This window comes from Mobula hypostoma, chromosome 11, assembly GCF_963921235.1.
Source record: "Mobula hypostoma chromosome 11, sMobHyp1.1, whole genome shotgun sequence".
NCBI lineage: Eukaryota > Metazoa > Chordata > Chondrichthyes > Myliobatiformes > Myliobatidae > Mobula > Mobula hypostoma.
The window spans coordinates 79539967-79566783 of NC_086107.1; the positions used below are offsets into that span (position 1 = coordinate 79539967).

Consider the following 26817-nt stretch of genomic DNA (forward strand, 5'->3'; position numbering starts at 1 on the left):
TGGAATACACCAGGGTAGGTGACAGAGGCAGATATATTAGGGGCATTTAAGAAACTCTTAGATTAACCCATAGATGATAGAAAAATGGAGGGCTATGTAGGAGGGAAAGTTTAGATTGATCTTCGAATAGGTTAAAAGTTCAGCACAAAATAATTGGCCGAAGGGCCTGTTCTGTAATGTTCTATATTCTCAGACTGAAACATGGGCTGTTGGATGAAGGGTCTTGGTCCGAAACAGTGACTTTTTATTCTTCTACATTGATTTGCTGAGTTCCTTATGCACTTTTTAATTGAGTGATTTGCTGATAAAGCAGGCTTGTTTTTTTTTACCTCTACACCAATTTCATGGCAATAATCTCCCAAAAAGAAGCATTAACACCAGGTGGCACTATTGCACTGTGGATTAACACAGGTCACCTTGTTCTCCACAAGATACAAGACAAAGGTGCAGAATTAGGTTATTCAGCCCATCGAGTCTGCTCTGTAGCTGGATCCCTAGCATTTAGTTCCTATTGTTAGTTCATTTGTAGGAAATGAAGAACAAAGGTATTTTCTTTCTCTAAGTATGTTTCAGGACTTGAGGGAACTCAATCCCCTGACTAATGACGGCCTTCTTAACCACCATGACAATGTGCACAGCAACTTTGAGGGAGTCTATGGGTGGGGACCCCAAGATCTTTCTGCTTTTTCACACAGAGGGTAGACCTGAGGCCCAGGTTTTTCACACAGAGGGTTGTGGGTTATGGAATGAGCTGCCAGAGGAGGTGGTACAGGTGGCCACAATTACAACTTTTAAAAGATTTGGGATGGGAACGGTTTAGAGAGATGGGCCTGTATCTTCAGTATGTACCTATCCAAGTGCCTTTTAAGTGCCTTTTAACCCACCTCTGTCAGCTTGTTCCATTACCCACCACACTTTGCCCCCCAGATTCCTATTAAATCTTTCCCCTCTCACCTTAGCCTCTGCCCTCCCCTCTATCTCTTCATTCCCCAACCCTGGGAAAAACACTGTGTACATTCTCCCTATCTATGCCCCTCACAATTTCATACACCTCTATAAAATTGCCCCTGAACCTCCTAAATAAAGTACTAGCCTGTCCAGCATCTCTCCGTAATTCAGTCCCTCAAGTCCAGGAACATACTCAAAAATCTTGTCTGTCCTCTTCCCAGCTTAATGGCAATCTGAATGTTATCTTTCCGATTGCAGGGTGATCTGATCCTAATGCAGGAGATTGTCAGGGCATCTGCCTATGTTTCACAGCTGGGGGAAGCCTTCAGAGAGGGAATGGATCAGTGTGAGCTCCTCAGGGTTCTCTGCCTTAGGAAACGGAAGGGGTCAAAACTGAAAGCACTGGATTTTTGGATAATAAGGATGGTGCAGGAAGATGATTGATTGGACTGATAACCTTGGTCAATATTGGGACAGGTATGAGAATGGAATGACCTCCAGCTCCTGTTTTTCACATCCTTATGATCAGAGTGATTTATTGGACCATTTCAGGGACTAAAGAAAGAAAGAGATGAGCCTTATTTGTCACATGTATATTGAAATGTACAGTGAAATGTGCCATTTGCATCATCAGTCAACACATTCTGGATGCCCTGGAGGTTGCCCATAAGAGATGCAATGCTTCCAGCACCAACATAGCATGGCCACAACTTACTAACTGGTACGTCTTTGGAATATGGGACGAAATTGGAGCACCTGGAGAAAACCTATACTGTTATGGGGAGAACATGGGAATCAAGGTCTGATCAGTGATCACTGGCACTATAATAGCATTATGATAACATGCTGGTTGGTCATCGAGTCACAGACAGACACAGCATAGAGTTCAGCCTATTGAGTCTGCACTCTCGTACCCATTTCCACACTAAAGTTATCTGAAAAGCTCCCCTTATTCCATCTACTCTCAAATACTCAAGACAAACTAGGGGCAATTTACTATGGCCAATTAACCCGAATGCAGAGTCTCTTGAGAGTTGTTGGAGCTGTACTCATCCAGACAAGTGGATAGAAGGTAGATAAGTTTTATCTGTCACTTGTACTTTGAAACATACAGTGAAAGGCATTGTTTCTTCCTACTTGCCTATACCTGCTATGCATCTCCATTTTTTTTCTTAACCAGAGCCTCATTTATTTCAACCCTGTGCAGTGATGCAGCCGGTTTGAATACTCCCATGGTACATCAGTAGCAGTTTGCGAGTGCCTTTGGTGGCATATCAAACTTTAAATGAAATATAACCACTATCATGCCTTCTTTGTAATTGTATTACTGTATGTTGTGCCCAGGATAGATACTCTGAGATGTTGACAGCCAGGAACTTGAATTTACTCACCATTTTCACTTCTGATCCCTCGATGAGGATGATATAGAACAGAGAACAGTACAGCACAGGAGCAGCACAGGTTGTGCCAAATCAGCTAAATCATAAAATAAATCCAAAAACTAATCCCTCTTATCTATACAATGTCCATATCCCTCCATCTTCCTCACATTCATGTGCCTATCTAAACGCTTCTTAGAAGCCTCTGATGTATTTGTCTCTATCACCATAGCAGAGAGTGCATTCCAGGCATCCACAACTCTGAGAGCAAAAAATTAACCCTCACATCCCTTTTGAACCTACCCCTCTCGCCTTCAATGCATGCCATTTGGTGTGTGTTCCCTTCCCTTTCTGAGGTCCGCAATGACATTGAGTGAAAGGTTTCCACTCAACCCGCTGATTTACCTCACTCCTGTACACCCTTTCATTACCATCTGAAATTCTGCCAACAATAGTCGTATCATCAGCAAATTTATAGATAGCATTTGAGCTGTGTCTAGCCACACAGTCATGGGTGCAGAGAGAGCAGAGCAGTGAGCTAAGCACAGATCCCTGAGGTGTGCCAGTGTTGATTGCCAGCGAGGTGGAGATTTTATTTCCAATCTGCACAGATTGTGGTCTTCTGGTGAGGAAGGCAAGGATCCAGTTGCAGAGGGAGGTACAGAGGCCCAGGTTTTGGAGCTTCTCGATCGGAACTGTAAGAATGATTGTGTTAAATACTGAGCTGTAGTCAATAAACAGCAGCTTGATATGGGTATTAGTATTTTCCAAGTGGTCCAAAGCCACATGAAGAGCCAATGAGATCAACTCTACTCTATTGTGACAGGCAAATTGCAGCAGGTTCTTTGCTTAAGCAGGAATTGATTACAAACAACCTCTCAAAGTACTTCTTCATTGTAAATGTGAGTGCTTCTAGACGATAGTCGTTATGGCAGCTCACCCTACTCTTTTTGGGCACCGCTGTGATTGTTGCCCTTGTGAAACAGGTGGGAACTTCCACCTGTAGCAATGAGAGATTGAAAATGTCTCTGAACACACTTGCCATATGTTTTCAGAGCCCTACCAGGTACACCATTGGGGCCTGTCGCCTTGTGACAATTCACCCTCTTGAAAGATGTTCTGACAATGACCTTCCAGACAGATTGTGATTGGCCTTCAAGACAGATTGTGACTAGTCACTGGGTGCTGCAGGGATCCCCATAGCTGTAGTTTTATTCTCCATTTCAAAGCCGCATAAAAGGCATTTAGCACGTCTGGGAGTGAAGCATCATTGCCATTCTTGATGTTAGGTTTCACTCTTTAGGAAGTAATGGCCTAAAAACTCTGCCAGAGTTGATGTACATCCAATTCAGCTTCTAACCTCAATCTAAACTGTTAATTTGCTCTTGAGATAGTCCCCTGTAAGTCATACCTGGCCTTATTGTACAGTCCTGGATCACTAGACTTGAATGCCACAGATCCCTCAGCAGGCTATGAATCCCCTGGATGATCCATGGATTTTGATTTGCATATGTACGGTATGTTCTCATAGGCTCACACTTATTCACACATGTTTTAATGAAGTCAGTAACAACCGTAGCATATTCATTCGGACTCGAAGATGTATCCCTGAATACTGACCAGTCCACTGATTCAATGCAGACCTGTAAGTGCTCCTCTGCCTCCCTTGTCCATACCTTCTTCGTTCTCTCTACTGGTGCTGTGGTCTTCAGTCTATGCCTGTTAGGAGTTGAATTACAGCCAAGTGATGAGATTTTCTTAAGTGTGGCTATGGGATGGCACAGTAAGAGTTCTTGATGGTAGTATAACAGTGCTCCAGTTTGTTGGCTCCTCTGGTTCCACAAGTGACATGTTGGTGATAATTATTTAGAGACAAAGATGATCACTGAAATCTCCCACAGCAGATAAAATGGCCAACACTTGGTTGTGAGGTGTTCCAGGTCAGGTGAGCAGGACTGAGATAGAACTGCCATGTTTGTGCACCATAAGGATTTAATCATGAAGCATACTGCACTTCCTCAGCCTTTGAGAGACTCAGCAGACCTATCTTGGGGGTGTATTGTGAAGCCTTCAAGCTGTATCACTGCATCCAGAATGGCAGGGGATAGCCATGTCTCTGTGACACAACAATCGCAACAATCCTGACGTCCTTCTGGTACAGCAACCTTGCTCTGAGGTCTTCGATTTTATTCTTTGAGACTGAACATTTACCAGCAGAATAGACGGTAGTGGAAGTCGGAACCCTCTTCTCCTTAAATGAACTTCTAATCCAGCGTGGCATCCTCTCTTCTGCTGTCTTATAGGGGAACCACATTGGACTGGGGATTCTCATTTGAGTTTCGTCAACTTGGAGTAGATTACTTTTATTATTTTTTTCTCTTTTGTATTTGCACAATTTGCTGCCTTTTGCACATTGGCATTTTGTCTGCCCTGTTGGCTGTGGTCTTTCATTGATTCTATTAAGGTTCTTGGATTTGCAAGAAAACAAATCTCAGAGTTGTATATGGTGACGTATACGTTACGTATTTTGATAATAAATTTACTTTGGACTTTGCTTGCCATCCATACAGATCATTTCACCATACCGGCATATTGAAGTAGTACACCAGTATATTGGACTTTGCTTGCCATCCATACAGATCATTTCACCACACCGGCATATTGAGGTAGTACACCAGTATACTGGACTTTGCTTGCCATCCATACAGATCATTTCATCACACCAGCATATGGAGGTAGTACAAGGGAAGAGCAGTTAGAGAAAGCTTGATCCTCCGGTAGCTTGCTTTTTTAGCTCCAGCAGATACACAGCTAGCTTGTCCAACCTTTCCTCATAATGTAACCCACCCATTTCAGGTATCAGTCAAGAGAACCTTCTCTGATCTCCTTCCAATGTAATTACATCCCTCTTTACATAAGGAGATCGATACTATATGCATCATTCCAGATATAGTATCACCCTGCCTGCATGATCGATGCGTAACTATGGAAAATTGAATAAAACATTTTAATTATTTTTATTCAAATTCCCCTAGCAATGAACAACTTATTTGTATATTGTTCTTTATACTGTTGTTCCTTGTTGCATGTCGTGCCCTGACCAACACACCATTGCAACTTCTTAAAATGTACAGTATATGCAAAATGTACAATAAAGTGGCCATTGAGTGTATGTTCATGGTCATCTGCTGCTGTAACCCTTCAAGGTTTGATGTGTTGTGCATTCACAGATACTCTTCTGTACACCACTGTTGTAATGTGTGATTATTTGAGTTGCTGTCACCTTCCTGTCAGCTTGAACTGGTCAGACCATCCTCCTCTGCCCTCTGTCATTAACAAGGTATTTTCACCCACAGAACTGCTACGCACTGATGTTTATTTTTTCCTGCTTGTGCACCATTCTCTGTAAACTCTAGAGACTGTTGTGCATGAAAATCCCAGGAGATCAGCAATTTCTGAGATTCTCAAACCACCTTGACTGGCATCAAAACCACTTCACGGTCAAAGTCAATTAAATAACATTTATTCCTCATTCTGACATCTGACCTGAACAACAACTGAACCTCTTGACCATGTCAGCATGCTTTTATGCATTAAGCTGCTGCCACATGATTGGCTGATGAGATATTTGCATTAACAAGCAAGTGTATCGGTGTACCTAATAAAGTGGGCACTTTAATGGATGCTCTCTGGGGCAATATATGTATATTATATTCTCTAGAAACCATAACAATTAGTAATTGGGTTATTTGAATTAATTTATTATTGTCACATATACTAAGATATGGGTTACTCCCTTCCCTTCACCTCACCTGCCCATCACCTTCCTCTGGTGTCCCTCGTCCTTCCCTTTTTCTCATGGTGCACTCCTCTCAGTTATCAGATTCCTTCCTCAGCCACCTCTTGTACTTATCAAGTCCCAGCTTCTCACTTTATAACCTTCATCCCTTCCACTTCCTCTCTCATCCACCTTCCTCCTCACCTGGCCTCACCTATCACCTGCCAGTTTATCATCCTTCTCTTCCCCCCACCTTCTTATTCTGGTGTCTTCTCCCTTCCTTTCCAGTCCTGATGAAGGATCTCAGCCCAAAGCATTTACTGTTTATTCCCCACTGTAGACGCTGTCTGACCTGCTGAGTTCCTCCAACATTTTGTGTGTATTGCAAGATATCCATACAGATAATTTTGAAACACACGTACATCAAGACAGTAGAAGGGAAAAGCAATGAATAACAGTTACAAAGAATGTTACAGCTGCAAGTAACATTCATTAGAGATAGACAATAGGTGCAAGGGTCATGGTGAGTTAGGCCATGAGATCAAGAGTTCATCTTTAACCTGCAAGAAGTCTATTCAGGAGTCTGATAACAGCCAGATAGAAGCTGTCCTTGAACCTAGTGGTGTGTACATTTAAGCTTTTGTATCTTCTTCCAGCTGGGGATGGGGAGGGTGGTGAAAGAGAAAATGTGCAGGGCTTGGGGGCGTTTGCTGGAGGGATCTTTGATTATGTTAGCTCGTAGGCGGTTGTGAAATTCTAGATCTCACTGGAGTGGGATGGGGTGAATCTTTCCTAAGTACAGTGCAATTACAGCATTCGCAAGACATTTGGGATGGGAAAGGTTTGGATCTAGAGGACATAGGTTCAAGGTGAAAAGGGGAAGATGGAATAGCAGCTTGAGGGGAAACTTCTTCACCCAGATGGGATTAGCTGCTAGAGGAAGTGGTAGAGGCCGGTACAATAACAACGCTTAAAAAGCACTTGGACAGGTACAGAGATAGGCCAAGTCCAGGGAGGGTGGTTATGAAAAGTGACAGCCCACAGTTAAAATTCCAGATCTTACTGCAAGTCTTTAGGCCAGAATATATTGTACAAAGTCTCTCTGTTTGATGCAATGACTGCATGCAACACTTTTCTGGCCAATGGGAACAATTTTGTGTGTCTACCTAACAGTGTTGGACTGAGACGATCACATCTTTGGAGTCGAGCTCTCCAATAGAAATTTGAGGAATGAATATCTGGTTAGGTGTTGTTTGGCGCCAGTAATGGGGAGTACTGATATTCCTGAGTGGGGTGTGCTAAATCATTTGTCAAGGAAAAAAGGATATATTCCTTCACTCCGTCTGCAACAAGCAGGATTTCCTAGTGGCCTTCTAGGTTAATTCCAATCCCGATTCCATTCTCATATGTTGGTTCATGGTCTCCTCCACTACCATGTTGAGACCTCACTTCAGCTAGAGAGGCAACACCTCATATTCTGTCTGTGAAGCTTCCAACATGATATCATGAACACCGATTTCTCTAACTTCCAGTAATTTCTCCCCCTCCTTCTCTCTTTTTCCATTCCCCATTCTTGCTGCTCTCTTACCTCTTCTCTTCTCCTCACCAGTCTATCATCTCATTCTGGTGCCCCAGCTCGTTTCCTTTCTCCCATGGAGCACTCTCCTCTCCTATCAGATTCTTTCTTCATCAGCCTTATACCTTTTCTGCCTATCACTTCCCAGCTTCTCACTTCATCCTTCCTCCTCTAACCACTTACCTCCCCCCTCACCTGGTCTCACCTAAGACCTGTCAACTTATACTCCTCCTCCTCCCCGCACCTTTGTACTCTGGTTTCTTCTCACTTCCTTTCCAGTCCTGATGAAGGATCTCAGCCTGAAACATCTACTCCTTATTCCTTTCCAGCAATACTGCCTGACATGCTGAGTTCCTCCAGCATTTTATGTGTGTTGCATTCAATTACTCTTTGTTTCTTTTAGCTCTTTGGTGGTCCAGATAACCAGCCTGAGATTTTTCCAAGGTAAGATTATTTTTATTCAAAGAAGATGTGCAGAAATGTTTGGTGAAATCTGTTGAGTTGAGACATAAGAGCAGCAAAATGTTACCCAGGTTAAAGAAGGGTTCATTCATTTTCTCATTCGTACGGGGATGGTTATGTCACAGCATAGAAATCTGAAATTGGGATTGATTTATTATTGTCAGATGTACTGAGAATCAGATAGAGATTCCCCAGATGGCACCGTGTACAGCAGCCCTGTAGTGTACTCCGAAATGGCATTGTAATTTTCTGCTTCTCTCTCTACTTCTTTCTGCACTTCTTACAAGAGGGATGTGATGTTGAGGCTCTATAAGGTGCTGGTGAGACCTCACTTGGAGTATTGTGGGCAGTTTTGGTCTCCTTATTTAAGAAAGGATGTGCTGACGTTGGAGAGGGTACAGAGAAGATTCACTAGAATGATTCTGGGAATGAGAGGGTTAACATATAAGGAACGTTTGTCTGCTCTTGGACTGTATTCCTTGGAGTTTAGAAGAATGAGGAGGGACCTCTTAGAAACATTTCGAATGTTGAAAGGCATGGACAGAGTGGATGTGGCAAAGTTGTTTGCCATGATGGGGGAGTCTAGTACGAGAGGGCATGACTTAAGGATTGAAGGGCGCCCATTCAGAACAGAAATGAGAAGAAATTTTTTTAACCAGAGAGTGGTGAATCTATGGAATTTGTTGCCACGGGCGGCAGTGGAGGCCAAGTCATTGGGCAGAGATCGATAGGTATCTGAGTAGCCAGGGCATCAAAAGTTATGGTGAGAAGGTGGGGGAGTGGGACTAAATGGGAGAATGGATCAGCTCATGATAAAATGTCGGAGCAGACTCGATGGACCGAATGGCCGACTTCTGCTCCTTTGTCTTATGTCTTATGGTCTAAGAAGCTGAAAGTCACTTCAGGTATGATTGATTGACTCTTTTGAACATCGGGAAGACAGCATTCAATTATAACATGCCACCTTTCTACCACTGGCTCACGCGAACCACAGGAGGTTCATTCACCACACTGGTATTACCGGGTAAACGTCGCCAGAAGTGAGGAAGAAAAGCTGGCATCTTGGTTAGGTTACGATGGCGTGCAAATCGGCCACCGCTCCCTAGCATACTCCTGGCCAATGTACAGTCGCTGGAAAACAAGCTGTGTGAGTTGAGAGCCAAAATCTCCTACCAACGGGAAACAAGGCACTGTAACATCTTATGCTTTACCAAAACCTGGTTGTCAGAGGAAAGTCCAGACCGAGCCATCGAACACATCGGGTTCTCAGTGTTCTGAGTGGACAGGTCTAAAGACCTCTCTGGGATAGTGAACAATGCTGGTGCGACCCAGGTAGCGCGCACACCCTGAAATCCTTTTGCTCCCAGGATCTGGAGTACCTTATGCTGCTATGTTGACCTTTCTGGCTGCCTAGAGAATTTGCGTCTGTTATTATTACAGCCGTGAACATCCCACCACAGGCCGATATCAACCTGGCTCTGAATGAACTTTGTGAAACCATCAATATCCATGAAACCACACCCCCAGCAGCTGCTTTCATCATCACCGGCAACTTTAACCAAGCATCGTTGACCAGAGGTTACCCGAAGTTCTGCTAACACATTGAGGTGAGCACATGGAGAGGAAGCATACTTGACCACTGCTAATCTCCCTTCCGCAATGTCTACAAAGCACTTCTCCGCCCTCCGTTTGGAAAGTCTGACCATTCTTCCATCTTGCTCCTACCCGACTACAGGCAGAAACTGAAGCAGGAAGCGGCCATAATGAAACTATCTTATTTCTAATGACACAGCCTGCAGAGGAGAGGTTGACACCGTGACGCAGTGGTGCCAGGTTAACAACCTCTCCCTCAATGTCCAAAAACAAAAGAGTTGATTGTGGATTACAGGAGGAATGGAGACAGGCTGGGCCCGATCAACATTAATGGGACTGCAGTTGAGAGGGTGAGTATTTTCAAGTTCCTTGGTATACATATCACTGATGATCTTATCTGGACTGTACACACCAGCTTTGTGGCAAAAAAAGCACAACAGCGTCTCTTCCACCTCAGGCAACTGAAGAAGTTCGGCACGGGCCCCCAAATGTTCAAGACCTTCTACAGGGAGAGCATCCTGACTGGCTGTATCACCACCTGGTATGGGAACTGCACCAACCTTGATCGCTGGGCACTGCAGAGAGTGGGTCGGACAGCCCAGCGCATCTGTGGATGTGAACTTCCCTCCATTGAGGGCATTTATAGGAGCAGGTGCAGAAAGAAGGCCTGGAAGATCATCGGGGACACCAGTCACCCCAACCCTAAATTGCTTCAGCTGGTTCCACCTGGAACATGCTACTGCAGTATTGAAGCCAGGACCAATGGACTACGGGACAGCTTCTTTCTTCAAGCCATTAGACTTTTAAATTCACATGTCTGTACATTGCGATGGAGTCATAACGCAAAGATTTTACTCTCTCATGTTGTGAGATGGATGTAAGATTTCAGTAAATTCAGTGAGAATCTTTCAGTTTGTATAGATCCATTGTATTACACAGTGTATTAGGTAATAAAAGATAATATGCAGAATAGCTACAGAGAAACTGCAGTGCAGATTGCCAAAGGGTGCAAGATCATAATGAGGTAGTTTTTGAGGTCAAGAGTCTATCCTATCATCTAAGGGAACCATCCAACAGCTACCGCAGTGGGGTAGAAGCTGTCCTTGAGCCCAGTGACACATGTTTTTGGGGTTTTGTATCTTCTGCCTAATGGGAGAGGGATAAGAGAGAATAGTTGGAATGGGTAGGATTTTTGATTATGCTGGTTGCTTTGCCAGGACAGTGAGAAGAGCCCATGGAGGGGAGGCTGGCTTCCATGATATCCTCAGCTGTCTCCAAAACTCTCTGCAGTTTCTGCAGTCACTGACGTGCATCCAGTTGGAATGGTTTTTTTGGAGCATCGATTAAAATGGATAAAGTCAAAGGGGTCATGCCAAATTTCTTTAACTTTTTTGAGGAAGTAGAGCTTTCTTGGCCTTGTGTCACTCCTGGTGATGTTCACTCTTCGGAACTTAAAGTGAGTTATGAGGTGTGTGGGTGGTGCAATTAGGAGCAGGCATCATGTAATGTCAAATCAGTAATGACAGCTTGATGTTCTAGATGGGTACTGTGAATCCCAACAGAAACTGAGACAGACAGGGAGAGAATAGGTGCTGTTGTTAATTCTCCAGCTTTCTCTTTCCTGTCCCAGGGGAACCAATCCATTTGCCACCGTGAAGCTGAAGCCAACTGTCACGAATGATCGGTCGATGCCTCTCATCCGATAGAGTAGCTGATGTGGATATGGTGAAGAACTAACTCAGCAGAACTTTACGTCCACAACAAGAGCACGATCACTACCATTGTCTCTTTCCAAGACTTTCTTGGGACTAAAGTGTTTAGATCTCAAAGGAAAATAAAAATTAATATAGGAGGGCCCTTGAGTAAGATGGCTTTGAAGGGTTCTACTCACAGGGAATATCATTAGCAACACCTCACACACATTCTATGTGATTGACATGAAGGGCACATCTTGAATCAGTGAGCAGCAGGGAACAGAATACACTACCATGACCCTGGCAACCAATGCTTGCAAATTAAGAAGGATAGCTTGCGCGGGGAATTAAAACATCTCATTGGGGTTAGTCATATCCCAAAATCTTCCAAAGCTGTATCCAGTCTCTATGAAGAAGCTAGATTTGGTGTATTGCTCCCAGTGTGAGGATAAAAGATTCCTATAATTGCCAGAAAATTCATGTGCCCCCCCCCCCCCCCAAAAGCAGGAATTTCCAACACTTTTCATGTTTAGTTCAGTTAAGTATGAGATATTATATTCTGGGAACGCAAAGGGTCTCAGCCCAAAACATCAACTGTTTATTCCTCTCCATAGATGCTGTTGAGTTCCTCCAGCATTTTCTGTGTGTTCCTCAAGGTGGGACTTTCACAGTGAATGATGGAGTCCTGGGGAGAGTTGTAGTACAGATGACCTAGGAGGAGAATTACATGGATCTTTGAAAGTGGAGTGAGTTAGAGGTAGACCATGTGGTGAAGAAGGCTTTTGATACCCTGACCTTCATCAGTCAGAGCTATACGTATGGAAATTGGGATGTTGCAGTTGCACATTGGTGAGGCCATATTTGGAATATTGGGTTCAGTTTGGTCAACCTGCTATAGGAAATACACAAGTAAGATGAAAAGAGTGCTGAAGAGATTTAGAAGAATTTTGCTCTGATGCAAGGGAGAATGGTTAAGGAGAGGTTGATCATATAGAACTGTAAAATTCAGGAGGGGCATAGATTAAGATTATCGTTATTTGTTTCATGTATATTGAAATGTGTCATTTACATCAAAGATGTACAGTGGGGCGGGGGCAGCCTGAAAGAGGTGCCATGCTTCCAATCCCAACATAGACCACAACTTACTAGGCCTGACTGTATATCTTTGGAATGTGGGAGGAAACGGAGCGCCTCTGGGAAACTCACAGGGAGAACATACAGTTCTTAGAGACAGCAGCGGGTATGAAACTTTGACTGCTGACAGCAGGCACTGTAAAGTGATTGTGCTAACCAATACACTACCATGCTGCTCTGATGGGAAGGTGGGAGCTGGAGGGTAGATGGAACTGGACCACAAGTCAGAAGTGATCATGGAGAATGATTCAACAGCTCTAAGGACCGCCTCCTCTGTCCCTTCATAGATACCACACAAAATGAGTTGGTTTGCTGGGAGGGAGAACATACTTTCCATAAGAGCTCTGGCTCCCCCTTACCTCTTCTCATCTCCTCATCTGCTTATCACCTCCATGTTCTATTTCTCCCATGGTACCCTCTCCTCTCCTGTCAAATTCCTTCTTCTTCAGCCCTTTACCACTTCCTCCTATCATTTCCCAGATCTTTCTTCATCCCTGTCCCCCACCCACCTGGCTTCACCTATTTCCTTCTAACTTGTATTCTTTCCCCTTCCCCTACCTTCTTATTCTGGCTACTTCCTCCTTCCCTTCCATTGCTAATGAAGGATCTTGGCCGGAACCATTGACTCTAGAAATTTATCTCCAGAAATGCTGCCTGACCTGCTGAATTTCACCATATTTTTTCTGTATTGTGGAGGGTCTTTGTTCATTATTAAGTTAATTGTGTTTGCCGATTTGCAAAACAAGTGAATGACTTGGCGGGAAAGGGTAAAAGGAGAATCGGATTGTATTGGGAACTCGAATCAGCGTCAATACACTGAGTTCTGTCAGAATCGTATTTATCCTCACTCACCTTGATAACATGAAATTTGTTGTTTTGTGTGAAAAAGCACAAATCTACTATAAATTACAAAAATAGATAAAACAGAGCAAAAAAGGAATAATGAGGTAATGTTCATGGACCATTCAGAAATATGATGATTAAGGAGAAGACACTGTTTCTGAATGATTAGTGCCTGGTCTTTTGGTTCCTGTAATGTCTCCCCAGTAGTAAGGAGAAGAGGGCATGTCCCAGATATTAAGGACCCTTAGCAATGGATGCTGCCTTCCCGAGGTGCCATTGTTGAAGATGTCCTTGGTGGAGAGGAGGGTTGTGCCTGTGATGACGCTGGTTGAACTACAAACCCCTGAAACCTCTTGTGATTCTGTGGATTGGAGCCGCCATACCAGGCGATGATGGAATCAGTCAGTGCTCTCCACTGCACGTCTATAGAAATTTCTTAAGAGCCCTTGATGACATATTAAATCTCTTCAGACTCCTAATGAAGTATAACTGCTATCGTGCCATTATCATGAATGCCCAGGGTAGATCCTCTGAGAGGCCATGTACAGAGTTCTGACAAAAGTCTTCAACCTGAAATGTTAACTCTGTTTCTCATCCCACAGATGGGGGATGACCTGCTGAATATTTCCATGATTTTTGTTCTTATCTATTTCCAACATCCGCAGATTTTTGTTGATTTTCAGAAAAGTGCCATTATTTTCAAAATAAATATGGAAAAAGATAGGTGTGGTCTGCAGGCTAAGATTCTAAGTTGGTGAAAGGCCGATTTTGTTGGTATCAGAAAGGATCTGGCAAATGTGGATTGTGACAGGCTGTTTTCTGGCAAAGAGGTACTTGGCAAATGAGAGGCCTGAAGTGAAATTTGGAGAGTACAAGCTTCACATTAGGGTTAGGGTTAGGATGCCTGCCAGAATAAAAAGTAGTGTAGGAAACCTTGGTTTTCCAGAGATACTGAGGCCCTAGTTAAGAAAGAAAAGGAGGTGCATCGCAGGTAGGAACAAATGGGTTGCTTATGGATTTTAAGAAATGCAAGCGATCAGGAAAGCTAAAAGAAGGCATGAACTTGCCCTAGCAGACAAGGTGAAGGAGATTCTAAAGATATCTTAAGTGCAAAAAGATTTCAAAGGGCCAAGTTGGTCCTCTGGAAGATCAGAATAGTAATCCATGTGTGCAGCCAGAAGAGATGGGGGATTAAATGGTTTTTTTGCATCTGTATTTACTTAGGAGACAGGCACAGAATCTATAGAAGTGAGGCAAAATGAAAGAGGAGGTGTTTGCTATCTTGAGGCAAATTAGGGTGGATAAATCTCCAGGGCCTGACGAGATGTTTGCTCAGACCCTATGGGAGGTGTGCAGAAATTGCCAGGGTCCAGCAGAGATATTTAAATGCTAGTACTGGAAGATTGGAGAATAGCCAATTTTGTTCTGCTGTTTATGAAAGGGTCTAAATATGAACTAGGAAATTATAGGCCAGTGAGCCTGATATCAGTGGTGGGAAAGATACTGGAAGGTATGCTAAGGGACTGGATATATAAGTATTTGGATAGACAGGGACTGATTAAGGATAGTCAGCATGGCTTCGTGTGTGGTAGGTCATGTCTAACAAATCTTATAGAGTTTATTGAGGAAGTTACCAGGAAAGTTGATGAAAGCAAGGCAGTGGATATTGTCTACATGCAAGGCATTTGACAAGGTCCCGCATGGGAGTTGGTCAAGAAGGTTCAGTCGCTTGGCATTCAAGATGACATTGCAAATTGTATTAGACATCAGCTTTGTGGGAGAAGCCAGAGGGTGGTAGTAGGTGGTGCCTCTCTGACTGGAGGCCTGTAGTTTGTCATCTATATCAATGATCTGGATGATAATGTGGTTAACTTGATCAGCAAATTCATGGATGATATCAAGATTGGGGGTGCAGTGGATAGCAAGGAAGACACTCATGGCTTGCAGCAGGATCCGGACCAGTTGGAAAAAATGGGCTGAAAAATTGCAGATGGAATTTAATGTGGATAAGTGCGAGGTGTTGCACTTTGGTAGGATCAACCAGGATAGGTCTCACTGAGGAGTGTGGTAGGACAAAGGGATCTGGGAATACAAGTGCATCATTCTTTGAAAATTACATCACCGGTAGGCAGGGTTCTAAAGAAAGGTTTTAGTACATTGGCCTTCATAAACCAGAGTATTGGGTACAGGAGATGGGGTATTCTGTTGAAGTTGTATAAGACATTGAAAAAGTACAGAGAAAATTTACAAGGATGTTGCCGAGTCTGGAGGACCTGAATTATAAAGAAAGATAGATAGGTTAGGACTTTATTCCTTGGAATGTAGAAGCTTGAAAGGAGATTTGAATTATTTCCTTGGAAGGTAGAAGCTTGAAAGGTATACAAAATTATGAGGAGTACAGATAGGGTGAATACAAGCAGGCATTTTCAATTGAGATTGGATGAAAGGTGAGAAATTTAAGGGAACGTGAGGGGAAACATTCTATCAGAGGGTTGTGAGATTGTGGAATGAACTGTCAGCACAAGTGGTGCATTTAAAAGAAGTTTGGATAGTTGCATGGATGGAGGGCTATGGTCCTGGTGCAGGTCGATGGGAATAGACAGTTTAAATGGGTTGGCACAAACCAGATGTGCCAAGTGGCCTGTTTTTTTCCATAATTTTCGACGATTCTATTACTCTAAAAGGAATAGAGATCGAGAACAAACAGACAGGGAGGCGTATGTGTTCAGAATCACATTTATTATCACTGACAGATGGTTTATATATAAAATCTATACAGTATATAAAAAATTAAATAAGTAGTGCAAAGATAGTGAGGTAGTGTTCATGGGTCCAAATCCATTCAGAAATCTGATGTTGGAGGGGAAGAAGCTGTTCCTAAAAGGTTGAATGAACCAATGGTAGTAATAAGAAGAGCCCTACATGGTGAGGGTCCTTCATGATGGATGCCACTGTTTTGAGGCATCACCTTTTGACCATGTCCTCGATGGTGAGGAGGCTAGTGCCAAAGATGGAGTTGGCTGCGTTTACAACCCTCTGCAGCTTTTTTGGATGTTGTGATGCTGGAGCATCAGGCTGCATCTGCAGAGACAGGAGTAGACACAACGTTTTAGCACACTAACATTTGAAAGGTTATCAATTTGAAAAGATAACTTTGACTTGTGCAGGATTTTCTGTGTTCATTTCAAATTTTTGCCCATGAGGTAGTTTCAAAGTTCGAAGTACATTTATTATCAAGGAATGTATAAATTATACAACCTTAAGATTTGTTTGCTTACAGGTAGCCACAATGCAAGAAATTCAAAAGAACCCAATTAAAGAAAAGAATAAAAATAAAAGACCAACACCTGATGCCCACCATTGTGAACATCTTCAAATAGTGGCATGCATCATTAAAGACCCCCATCAACCAGGACATGCCCCCTTCTCACTGCTACCATCAGGAAGGAGGTACAGGAGCCTGAAGGCACACACTGAGTGATTCAGGAACAGCTTCTTCCCCTCTGCCACCCGATTCCTAAATGGACACTATGTCACTAGTTTATTGCACTACTTATTTGATTTAACTTTTATATATATATATATATAGAGAGAGAGAGATTCTTGCTGTAAATCACGGTTTTTGTTTTTATGTATTGCGAAGTACTGCTGCTGCTAAGTTAATAAATTTCATATCGTATGCCAGCGATTTTAAACCTGATTCTGAGTTGCGGGCAGGAATGGAAAAGGATGTACAATGTCCCATAAAATTAGTCTTGGTTGACAGTATCCTCAGTGATATCAACTGTTCCTGAGTTTGGAGAGGTTTAATGATGGACACCCTCAGTACTGAAGGTGCGCCCTCATTTTAGTGAAGTTTATTGAGTGAAAATAGCATAAAGGTAATTCTTTCCACAGGCACTAAACTTTATTGAAGGACATTTACTATCATTTCTTTGAAGTGAAGCTCACAGATCTGAAATCACTCACAGGATGCTTTTTCACAAAACAACAATAGCTCCTGCTCTGCAGGGAAGGGGATTAATGATATGGCAGAGCAGAGGAATATACCGAAAAGAAATAAGGCTTGACTTTTGTGTCAATGGGATTGGCAGATAGGTTTAATTCTTTGAGACAGAGCACAATTTCATCCCAATGCATTTTGTTTCATAAACAGATGATGGAAATGCTCCATAGGCCAGACAGCATCTTTATAGACAGAGGCAGAACTATTGCTGCAGATTGATGACTTTCACCAGAAGTAGGTAAAGTAAAAAATCGAACATGCTTTTAAGTTGTGGAGTTTAGAGAGAACAAAGGTAAATGTCCATGAAAGGGTGGAGACCAAGAGAGACTAAATGACAAAGGAGGTGGTGAGGTTGGCTCAGAGAGGATAGGGAAGACATGTAAAGTAGTGTTAATCTGTCTTGACCTATTATCAGGGTGGATGAGTCTGATGCAACCCCAGAAAGTGCAGAAGTTCCTGGTGAGAAAATGGATTTGCCAAATTGCAGTGAATTCTTATTATCAATGTCTTCAATGTATCACCACAAGAGAATGAAGCACTACAGACAACACTTTACAGTACCAAAGACCTGGGTTCAATTCCTGCCGCTGTCTGTAAGGAGTTTATACATTCTCTCCATGACTGCATGGGTTTCCCCCCACATACCAATTGGTAGTTTAATTGTTTATTGTAAATTGTCCTGTCATTAGGCTAGGGTTGTTGGCTGAAAGGGCCAGAAGGGCTTATTCCATGCTGTATCTCAATAAATAAATAGCCTGTTCAGTGGGTCAAGCATTATCTGTGGGAGGAAAGAAATTGTTGATGTCTTGGGTCAAAATGTATGGCAACACTTGGCCTGTTGCTTATTGGTTGTTAACAGAAATCATGCATTTCACTGTAATGTTTCGATGCACATGTGATAAATAAACATGAATCTGAAAATCCTGTAATAGCAGTCATCGATTGGGAGAAAGATCTTTATTCTAGTAAAACTTATAAGTTCAGTGAAGAAATAAAAGGTATTAACATCTGAATCTCTTGCCAACTGTTTCCAGTTGGCATGAGGCCAGTGATAGACATTTTTATGTTGTTGAATGCATGCCCATCTGGAACTGAATTACAACCTTCAAATTAATTTCAATCAGGACCCTATATCTAATAAATCTGAACTGGCTTTGAACCCTGGCCCCAGAGATGAAAGAAGGGGCTTGCTTCCCAAGATGCAATGGGACACTCCTGTAACTCAATCTCAGATAGATTTGAACCAAACCTGAGGCACTGCAAAAGGTAAGGGACTAAAAGAGGAACTGATGTCATGGCCAGTTTGCTGAGCAAAGCAAAGGAGGATCACATGAGAAGAGCTTGAAGCTCATTGCGAGTCAGTGTATATTTGTCTGAGCCTGCTGATACACTCAGTCCTCATTTTATCAGGTACATCCTGACCAAATAGAGTGGCCACTGAGTGAATGTTGGTGGTCTTCTGCTGCTGTAGCTGTGTTCGTATGTATGGTTAAAAGGGTGTTTAGTGACGCTCTTCTATACAACACTGTTGTAACGTGTGATTGTTTGAGTTACAGTGCTCCTAATAGAATGGCCACTCCATCATTCTGGAGTTTTTACCTAGGGTTATGAATATTGTACGGTTCACCTGTTGTCAAGTGTGCCTACTACATAAGAGAAGCGCAGACAGCCAGTATTATCTGGGGAAAGGCAGATAAACAATCAGATGTCATGAAGATGGCATCAAAGAGGCTTGTGTGGAGCACAGCCAGGAGGCCAAAATGATTTCTTCTGCACAGTGGTGAAGTTATTAGACTGGTGTCCAAAGACTTGGACAGTGATTCAGGATCATAAATTCAAATCTCAGATTGAATTTAAATCTAAGTAATTACAAAAACCTGGCTGGTGTCAGAAACTGCAAAACTACTACAGTGTAAAACCCACACAAAATGCTGGAGGAACTTAGTAGGGCAGGCAGCATCTGTGGAAACAGTCAATATTTCAGGCTGAGACCCTTCATCAGGACTGGAGAAAAATAGAAGAGAAGTCAGAGTAACAAAGTGGGAGGGGGGTAGGGAAGGAAGAAGTACAAAGTGGTAGGTGAAACCAGGAGAGGGAGAGGAGCAAAGTAAAGAGCTGGGAAGTCGATTAGTGAAAGAGATACAGGGTTGCAAAAGGGGGAATCTGATAGGAGAGGACAGAAGGCCATGGAAGAAAGGGAGTACCAGAGGGAGGTGATGGGCAAGGAAGGAGGTTATGGATATTAGGTGGGTCGGGCAGCATCTATGAGGGGAAAAAACTGTCAATGTTTCAAGCTGAGACACTTCAGTAGGACTGGAAAGGAAGGGAGCAGAGTCCAGGACAAGAGGGTAGAGGGAGGAGGAGTACAAGCTGGCAGGTGATAGGTGAGACCAGGTGAAGTGGAAAGTCAGTGGGTGGGTGGGGAAAGGGGAGGGGTGAAGTAAGGAGTTGAGAGGTGATAGGTGGAAGACTGAAATAGAAGGAATCTGATAGGACAGGAGAGGAGGATGGAAACCAGAGGGAGGTGATGGGCAGTTGAAGAGAAGAGAAGGTGTGAGAGGATAACCAGAATGGGGATCAGGAAAATTAACTGGGGGACTTAACTGGGTTTGAGTTGCTTAAGAGACACTGAGTTCATGAAGGGAACTCCAGAGTCATCATTTGGACCCTCACTTGACTCCACTTTGAGAATGTTGGATGCTGGCATATCATTGGCTCTCCCCTCTAGTGGATCATAAGGGCCCTGATTCTTGTAAACATCTTGGTGAACTTCATTCTGTTCATCGGCAGTATTTGTATACTGATACAGAAGATGCATTTTCAGGATGTACTTTCTGTATGTTCCTGAGTTCATGAAGGGAAATATAGAAAATACAAGTCCTGAAAATGTAAATGGTAAACACTGCCCAGCCCATCACAGGCTCGTCACTTTCTTCATCCAGTCCACCTTCAGGAAGGCTGATTTTATCATTAAGGACGCCTGCCACCCTGGCCATTCTCTTTTCTGGGAGAAGATACAGGAGCTTCAAAGCCTGGATGACCAGACTCACTGCTCTCAGACTTCCAAACTGGTTTACTGAGCAGTTCCACCATTTCCTGCTTTTGTTACAGATTAGAGATCAGTTTGCCCTGAATCATTAGCCTAATTAAATCAACTATATTGGAATAGCTGCAATCGCCAACAGTAACTCTTTTTACAGACAATAAATTTCAGGTTGACTACAAAGGGTAGTTTGATTCACACTGACTTTAATGGTCATCTATTAATCAGCACCCTAAACTATGTAAAATCTTATACTTTGACAATAGAATTTCTTTGAACGTTGAATCAGAAATAAAGCTACAGTGTATAGAAATGAACACGTGTGCTTCAAACAGCTTTTGTACATGGTACCTGTAACAGCACAGAAGCAGGCCATTCAGCCAATAGAGTCTTTACTGGCCATCAACTACCAGTTTATATTAATGTCACGCTTATCCCATTTTATTCTCTCCACACTTCCATCGACTCTCCCCAGAATCTAGAACTCCTTTAACACTTTCAGAGCAACTTACAGTGATCAGTTACTGACCCACGCTTCTTTGCGATGTGGGTGGAAACCAGAGCACCTGGAGGAAACTCACACAGAGTGTAGGATTGAAGCTGGGTCTCTGGTGCTGTGAGATAGTAGCTCTACAAACTGAACCACATTAGAATTTGACAATCCAGACTAGCAATTGATGTAAGTGACTGCATGCAATTCAGAAAATACAATAACACAAAGGAGATCTCATATCATTCCTACTTAGCTATAATTTACATATCTAACACATAGAATAAAGGTCTGACTATTTAATTATGTAGAGGTTGTATTAATGTACAGTTAGATAGAGGCCAAATGGTTAACGCATTCGTCTAGTGATCTGAAGGTCACTAGTTCGAGCCTTGGCTGAGGCAGCGTGCGTGTCCTCGAGCAAGGCACTTAAACGCACATTGCTCTGCGACAACACCAGTGCCAAGCTGTATGGGTCCTAATGCCCTTCCCTTGGACAACACTGGTGGCGTGGAGAGGGGAGACTTGCAGCATGGGCAACTGCTGGTCTTCCATACAACTTTGCCCAGGCCTGCCCCCTGAAAACCTTCCAAGGCGCAAATCCATGGTCTCACGAGACTAACGGATGCCTAGAGCACTCTGTAATCCAATCGCAGTGGCTGTAGTGTGTGTGTGTGTGTGTGTGTTAGTGTGTATGTGAACGAGTGCTTGTGTGTGTGAGAGAGAGTGAGAGAGAGCGTATGTGGGTACATTTAGATTGGAGAGGACATTTTACATTTTTGTAAATTATATCTCTTTTGTAAAGTTTTAGTAAATGATATCTCTTTTAAGTTTGGTGTCATACACTAGAGTATGAATCTGTACAACAGACAAATCATTCGGGGAGTTTTCACAGTGAAACAATGAAACGCAACCAAGATTATAACACCATTAGACATAGGTGCAGAATTAGGTCATTTGACCCATTAAGTCTGCTCCACCATTCAATCATGGCTGATCCTTTTTCCCATCCTCAACCCCATTCCCCAGCCTTCTCCCAGTAACCTTTGATGCCATGTCCAATCAAGAACATATCAATCTCTGCCTTAAACACACCTAATGGCCTGGCCTCCACAGCTGCCTGTGGTAAAAAATTCCAGAAATTTAGCACACTCTGGCTAAAGAAAGTTCTCTGCATCTGTTTTTATTGGACGTCCCTCTATCCTGAGGCTGTGTCCTCTTGTCGTAGACTCCCCCACCATGGGAAATATTCTTTCCACATCTACTCTGTCTGGGCCTTTTACCATTTGAATAAGATACCCCCTCATCTTCCTAAATTCCAGTATATTATGTGTTAATGTGGGGGTTAAACCCTCCATCTAATTCAGAGTTGAGAAGCTGACCAAGTTGACCAGGGTCAGATTTTAGGTATGATGTCACAATGATGGATAATGGGGACCCCTGATGACCTCACAGTGTGCTTGGAATGGGGAAAGTGGTTTAAATTCACAGGCGGTTTGCAACGGCACTAGATAAAACAGGAAAGACTGCGCCAGGTAAAGTTGAAATATGTTATAGTATGATAAAACACTTGAGTGAAGGAAGTCTGGAGAAACTACTGCTTCTGTATAACAAAGTCTGGGATGAAGGGAGAATACCAGGGAGCTGGAAAGAGGCAATAATTATTCCAATACGGAAACCTGGGAAAGATGCCAGCAGGCCAGAAAACTACAGGCCAATTGCCTTAATGTCACATGTATGTAAATTTATGGAAGGTATGATAAATGAGAGGTTAGTGTACTTCTTGGAAAGTCGAGGTATGGTGGCTGTGTATCGAAGCGGGTTCAGGAAAGGAAGGAATACCATGGATCCAGTGTTGTGTCTAGAGGATGAAATAAGAAAAGCTCAAGTAAATAAGGAGACAGTGGTTGCAGTTTTTTTTGATGTTGAGAAAGCTTACGATATGTTATGGAAAGAGGCTCCTAATCAAGCTACATTTAATGGGAATTGGGGGGGCAATGTTCAATTGGGTTAAGGACTTTCTAAACGGGAGAACTATTCAGGTGAAGATAGGATCAGAGCTATCAAGCCAGGACGTTGTAGAAAACGGGATGCCTCAGGGGAGTGTAGTGAGTCCAACTTTATTCTCCATTTTGATAAATGATATATTCATAAATATTCCAATGGAAATAGGGAAATCATTGTTTGCAGATGACGGGGCTTTGTGGAAAAGAGGGAGAAATATTGAACATATAGTTACGAAAATGCAAGATGGAATTAATCAAGTTGAAGAGTGGCGGACAAAGTGGGGTGTTAAATTTTCAGTGGAGAAGACAAAAGCCATGTCCTTTACAAGGAAAAAGTTCAGGGGACTTAATTTGAATCTGTATGGAAGTAACCTGGAGAGAGTTGAAAGTTTTCGGTTTTTGGAAGCGCACTTTGACTTGAGATTAACATGGAGAGAACATGTTAGATATGTAGTTAGTAAATGTAAAAATGTGGTAAATGTCATGAGGTGTCTTGCTGGATTGGAATGGGGTGCTGATTTTGCATCACTGAAGTATATTTATGTAGCATTAATAAGATCAAGATTAGACAATGGAAGTATTGTATACGGATCAGCAGCAAAATCTGTGTTAGCAGAACTAGATATCGTGCAAGCTCGGGCTCTAGGGGTGTGCTTGGGAGCGGTTAGAACTTCCCCAGTGTGTGCTCTCCAAGTTGAGGCAAATGAAATGCCATTGGGGCTGCGGCTTAAACAGCTGGAGGCCAATTACTGGATTAATTTAAGGGGGCATGGTGATTGCCATCCTACAAAAAGGGTGTTGCAGACATACTGGGAGAAGGAGAGGTCACAAAAAGAAAGTTTTGGATGGACAGGAGAGCAAACAGCAAAAGATATGGGTGTATACGATAAAGAGTTTTGTCCAAGTGTGGTGTGGCCTGTCAGACCTTTCTGGGTGTTAGAAAATCCCTCTGTAGATTTGGAATTGCTTAAGATTAAGCACAATAATAAGACGGCTGATATATTCAGTGAATATCATAGTTACAGGGAATGTAAATATAAAGGCATACAGATTTTTACTGATGGATCAAAGGATCCAGAAACAGGTGCAACAGGGTCTGCAATTGTTGTACCAAGTTATCAAGTGGAAATTAGCAAGAGAGCACCTGATTGCTTGAGTGTATATGCAGTTGAAATGTTTGCCATATTGTTAGCACTAGAATGGAGTGAGCAGGTTGTTTGTAATAATTTTGTGATATGTAGCGATTCTGTATCGGCCCTTGCAAGCATTAAGGCGGGTACAGCTAGAGGTCACCAGGATCTGCTTTATGAAATCCTGTTTGCAAATTCAAGACTGGCTGGACAAGACAAAAATATCGCATTCATGTGGGTTCCAGCACATTCAGGTATTATGGGAAATGAGACCGCATATAAGCTGGCAAAAGCAACAACTGAAAAAGGATCAATAATCAGAATCAGAGGGGAAAAGCATAGTGTGGAGAAGGATAGATCAACAGTGGCAGCAACATTGGGATAGAGCAATAAAAGGAAGACATTTACATTCAATTCAGAACAGAGTAGATAAGGAAAGAAGTAGGGGAGTAAAGCGGAAAAAGCAAGTAATTATAAGTAGACTGAGGACTGGGCACAGCAATCTTAATGGCACTCTGGCCATCATAAATAAGCATCCAACAGGTTTCTGCGATCTATGTCAGGAATCTGAAACAGTAGAGCATATCCTTATTTCATGCTGGAAATTTGCACAGGAAAGGCAACAAGTGTTACAACAATTACGCAAAATAGGACTGGTAGAGAACAGTGTTAAAGGTTTATTGGAATGCGGGGAGAGTGATCAAGGGATAATGGTTGTTTAGTTATTTAAGGGCGACAGGACTGGAAAGATGGCTTTAAAGTGAATGGACAATGAAGGACAATAAATCCTGAAGATGGCAGTAATGTAACAATGTGGATGCCAACTGCCGTAAAAACTCAAAGAAGAAGAAGAACTGAAGGTATGGCTCTAATCCCTGTTCACTTGTTCTTCAGTCACTGAAGGAGAAGACGACTAGATGTATCACATTGTTATATAGTGCCTTTGAATGGTGAGAATGTTTTATTCGCCTGCCTTTTCCTATTACGTTATCCACCTTTTACTTTTACAGTTACCTTGTTGTACACAAAAAAAAACACTTGTACATGCTAATGAATAACTAGAGCAACTACTAGATTTCTACCCAACCACAATGACTCCTGGAGCTCCAATAGGCAATCTACCAACTTCTGCTTACCCTGCAGTGCTGATGACATTGGTTCACTGAACCTTTTCTCTCCACACTTTATATATCCATGCCACACTTGGAAGGAAAATGCAACTCTTCAGTCACAGAGATGTTGTATTAATGCAGTCTGTGTGTGTGAGAGAAAGAGAGTGTGTTTGTGTGTGTGTGTGTGAGAGAGAGAGGGATGTGTGCATATGAATGTATGTATGTGTCCCTTTCACTTCTCACCCTCTCTCAGGATCTCTTCACCACCCAGTCCATCTGTGACTCCACTGTCAGGGAAGGCTGTACCTAATCTCCCAGTAGTAGGATCAATCCAGAAAGTTAAAACTAATGGCTCAGTAATGATGCCCTGTTGTTGTAAGGACCCACCTGATGCATTTCTATTTATTTATTTATTTATTTATTTAAACATACCGACCAGAACAGGTTTTTCTGGCCCAACAAACCATGCCACTCTGCAACTCAGTGAGATAACCCCAGCCTAATCATAGGACAATTTACAATGACGAATTAACCTACTATCCAGTACATCTTTGGAATGTGGGAGGAAACCAGAGCACCTGGAAGAAACCCATGCTTTTTCACAGAGAACGTACAAACTTGAACTCTGAACTCTGATGCCCTGAACTGTAATAGCGTCATGCTAACTGCTGGAATACAGTGGTATATTAATGTCATTAAGGGAAATAAATCCACTATTCTTACCCTGACAGCCTCTGTGTGACTCCAGGCCAACAAGAAAGTTGACTCTCCATTTCCCCTACAGTTCAGGGGCACTTCGGGATGGACAAGAAATGCTGGCAACATCCATAACCTTTGATTGTATAAAAAAAAGTTCAAATGTTCAAAGTAAATTTATTGTCAAATTACATATTCTGTATATCACCATATACTACCATGATTTCATTTTCCTGTGGGCATTCACAGTAAACAGAAAGAAGCACAATGGCATCTATGAATAACTGCACACAACTGAGATGGACAACCAATATGCAAAAGACAACAAATTGTTCAAATACAAAAAGAAAAGAAAAATATAAGCAATAAATCTCAAGATCGCTAGTTGTAGAGTCCTTAAAAGAGAGTCCATAGGTTGTGGAATTAGTTCAGTGTTGGGGCGAGTGAAGTTATCCCCCTTGGTTTAGCAGCCTGATGGTTGAGAGGTAAGAACTCTTCCTGGACCTGGTGGTGTGGGACTTGAAGTTTCTGTAACTTTTAGGCTGATGGCAGCAATGAAAGTGGTTTCAGTGTTGGGGGGTTTGTGATAATGGATATTGAACAAAATTCTTCTGCTACTCCTTGGCACATCCCATTAATGCATAAATCAAAAAAAAATTAATTGTCGTATGTGGGATTCTGTTTTGGTTGAATTATGAATGGTGCAGCTATTTAAAAGACAATAGAGCCGATGTGAACACTGTGCCATCTCCCTCCAGCATCTTGGATAGTTTCCATGTTACTGGTACAATGTGATCACTGTTGATGATTCTCATCCAGGTAGGAGTCAGACTAAGATCCTGTGCTTAAGTCAAGTGATTGAAGTCACCAACCTTTCACTCAGATGCAAGAATGAAATAAAACTGACCTTCTGACATAAAAAAAGTT

General features: G+C 42.5%; 1 protein-coding gene across 4 annotated transcripts in view; it reads left to right on the plus strand.

The window, feature by feature from the left end:
* The window catches only part of LOC134353855 (brain-specific angiogenesis inhibitor 1-associated protein 2-like protein 2), a 187872-nt gene extending 168068 nt beyond the window's left edge, over nt 1-19804 (plus strand). Inside the window, exons 13-14 of one of the 4 annotated variants that reach the window (XM_063062328.1) lie at nt 8085-8125; nt 11367-19801. In XM_063062328.1, coding sequence (XP_062918398.1) covers nt 8085-8125; nt 11367-11442 — 117 coding nt within the window. In that variant the 3' untranslated portion in view covers nt 11443-19801. Of the gene's footprint in view, nt 1-8084; nt 8126-11366 lie in introns of all 4 variants that reach the window. The other 3 variants (XM_063062330.1, XM_063062329.1, XM_063062327.1) reach the window with 3 other exon arrangements.
* The last annotated feature ends 7013 nt before the right edge of the window (nt 19805-26817 follow it).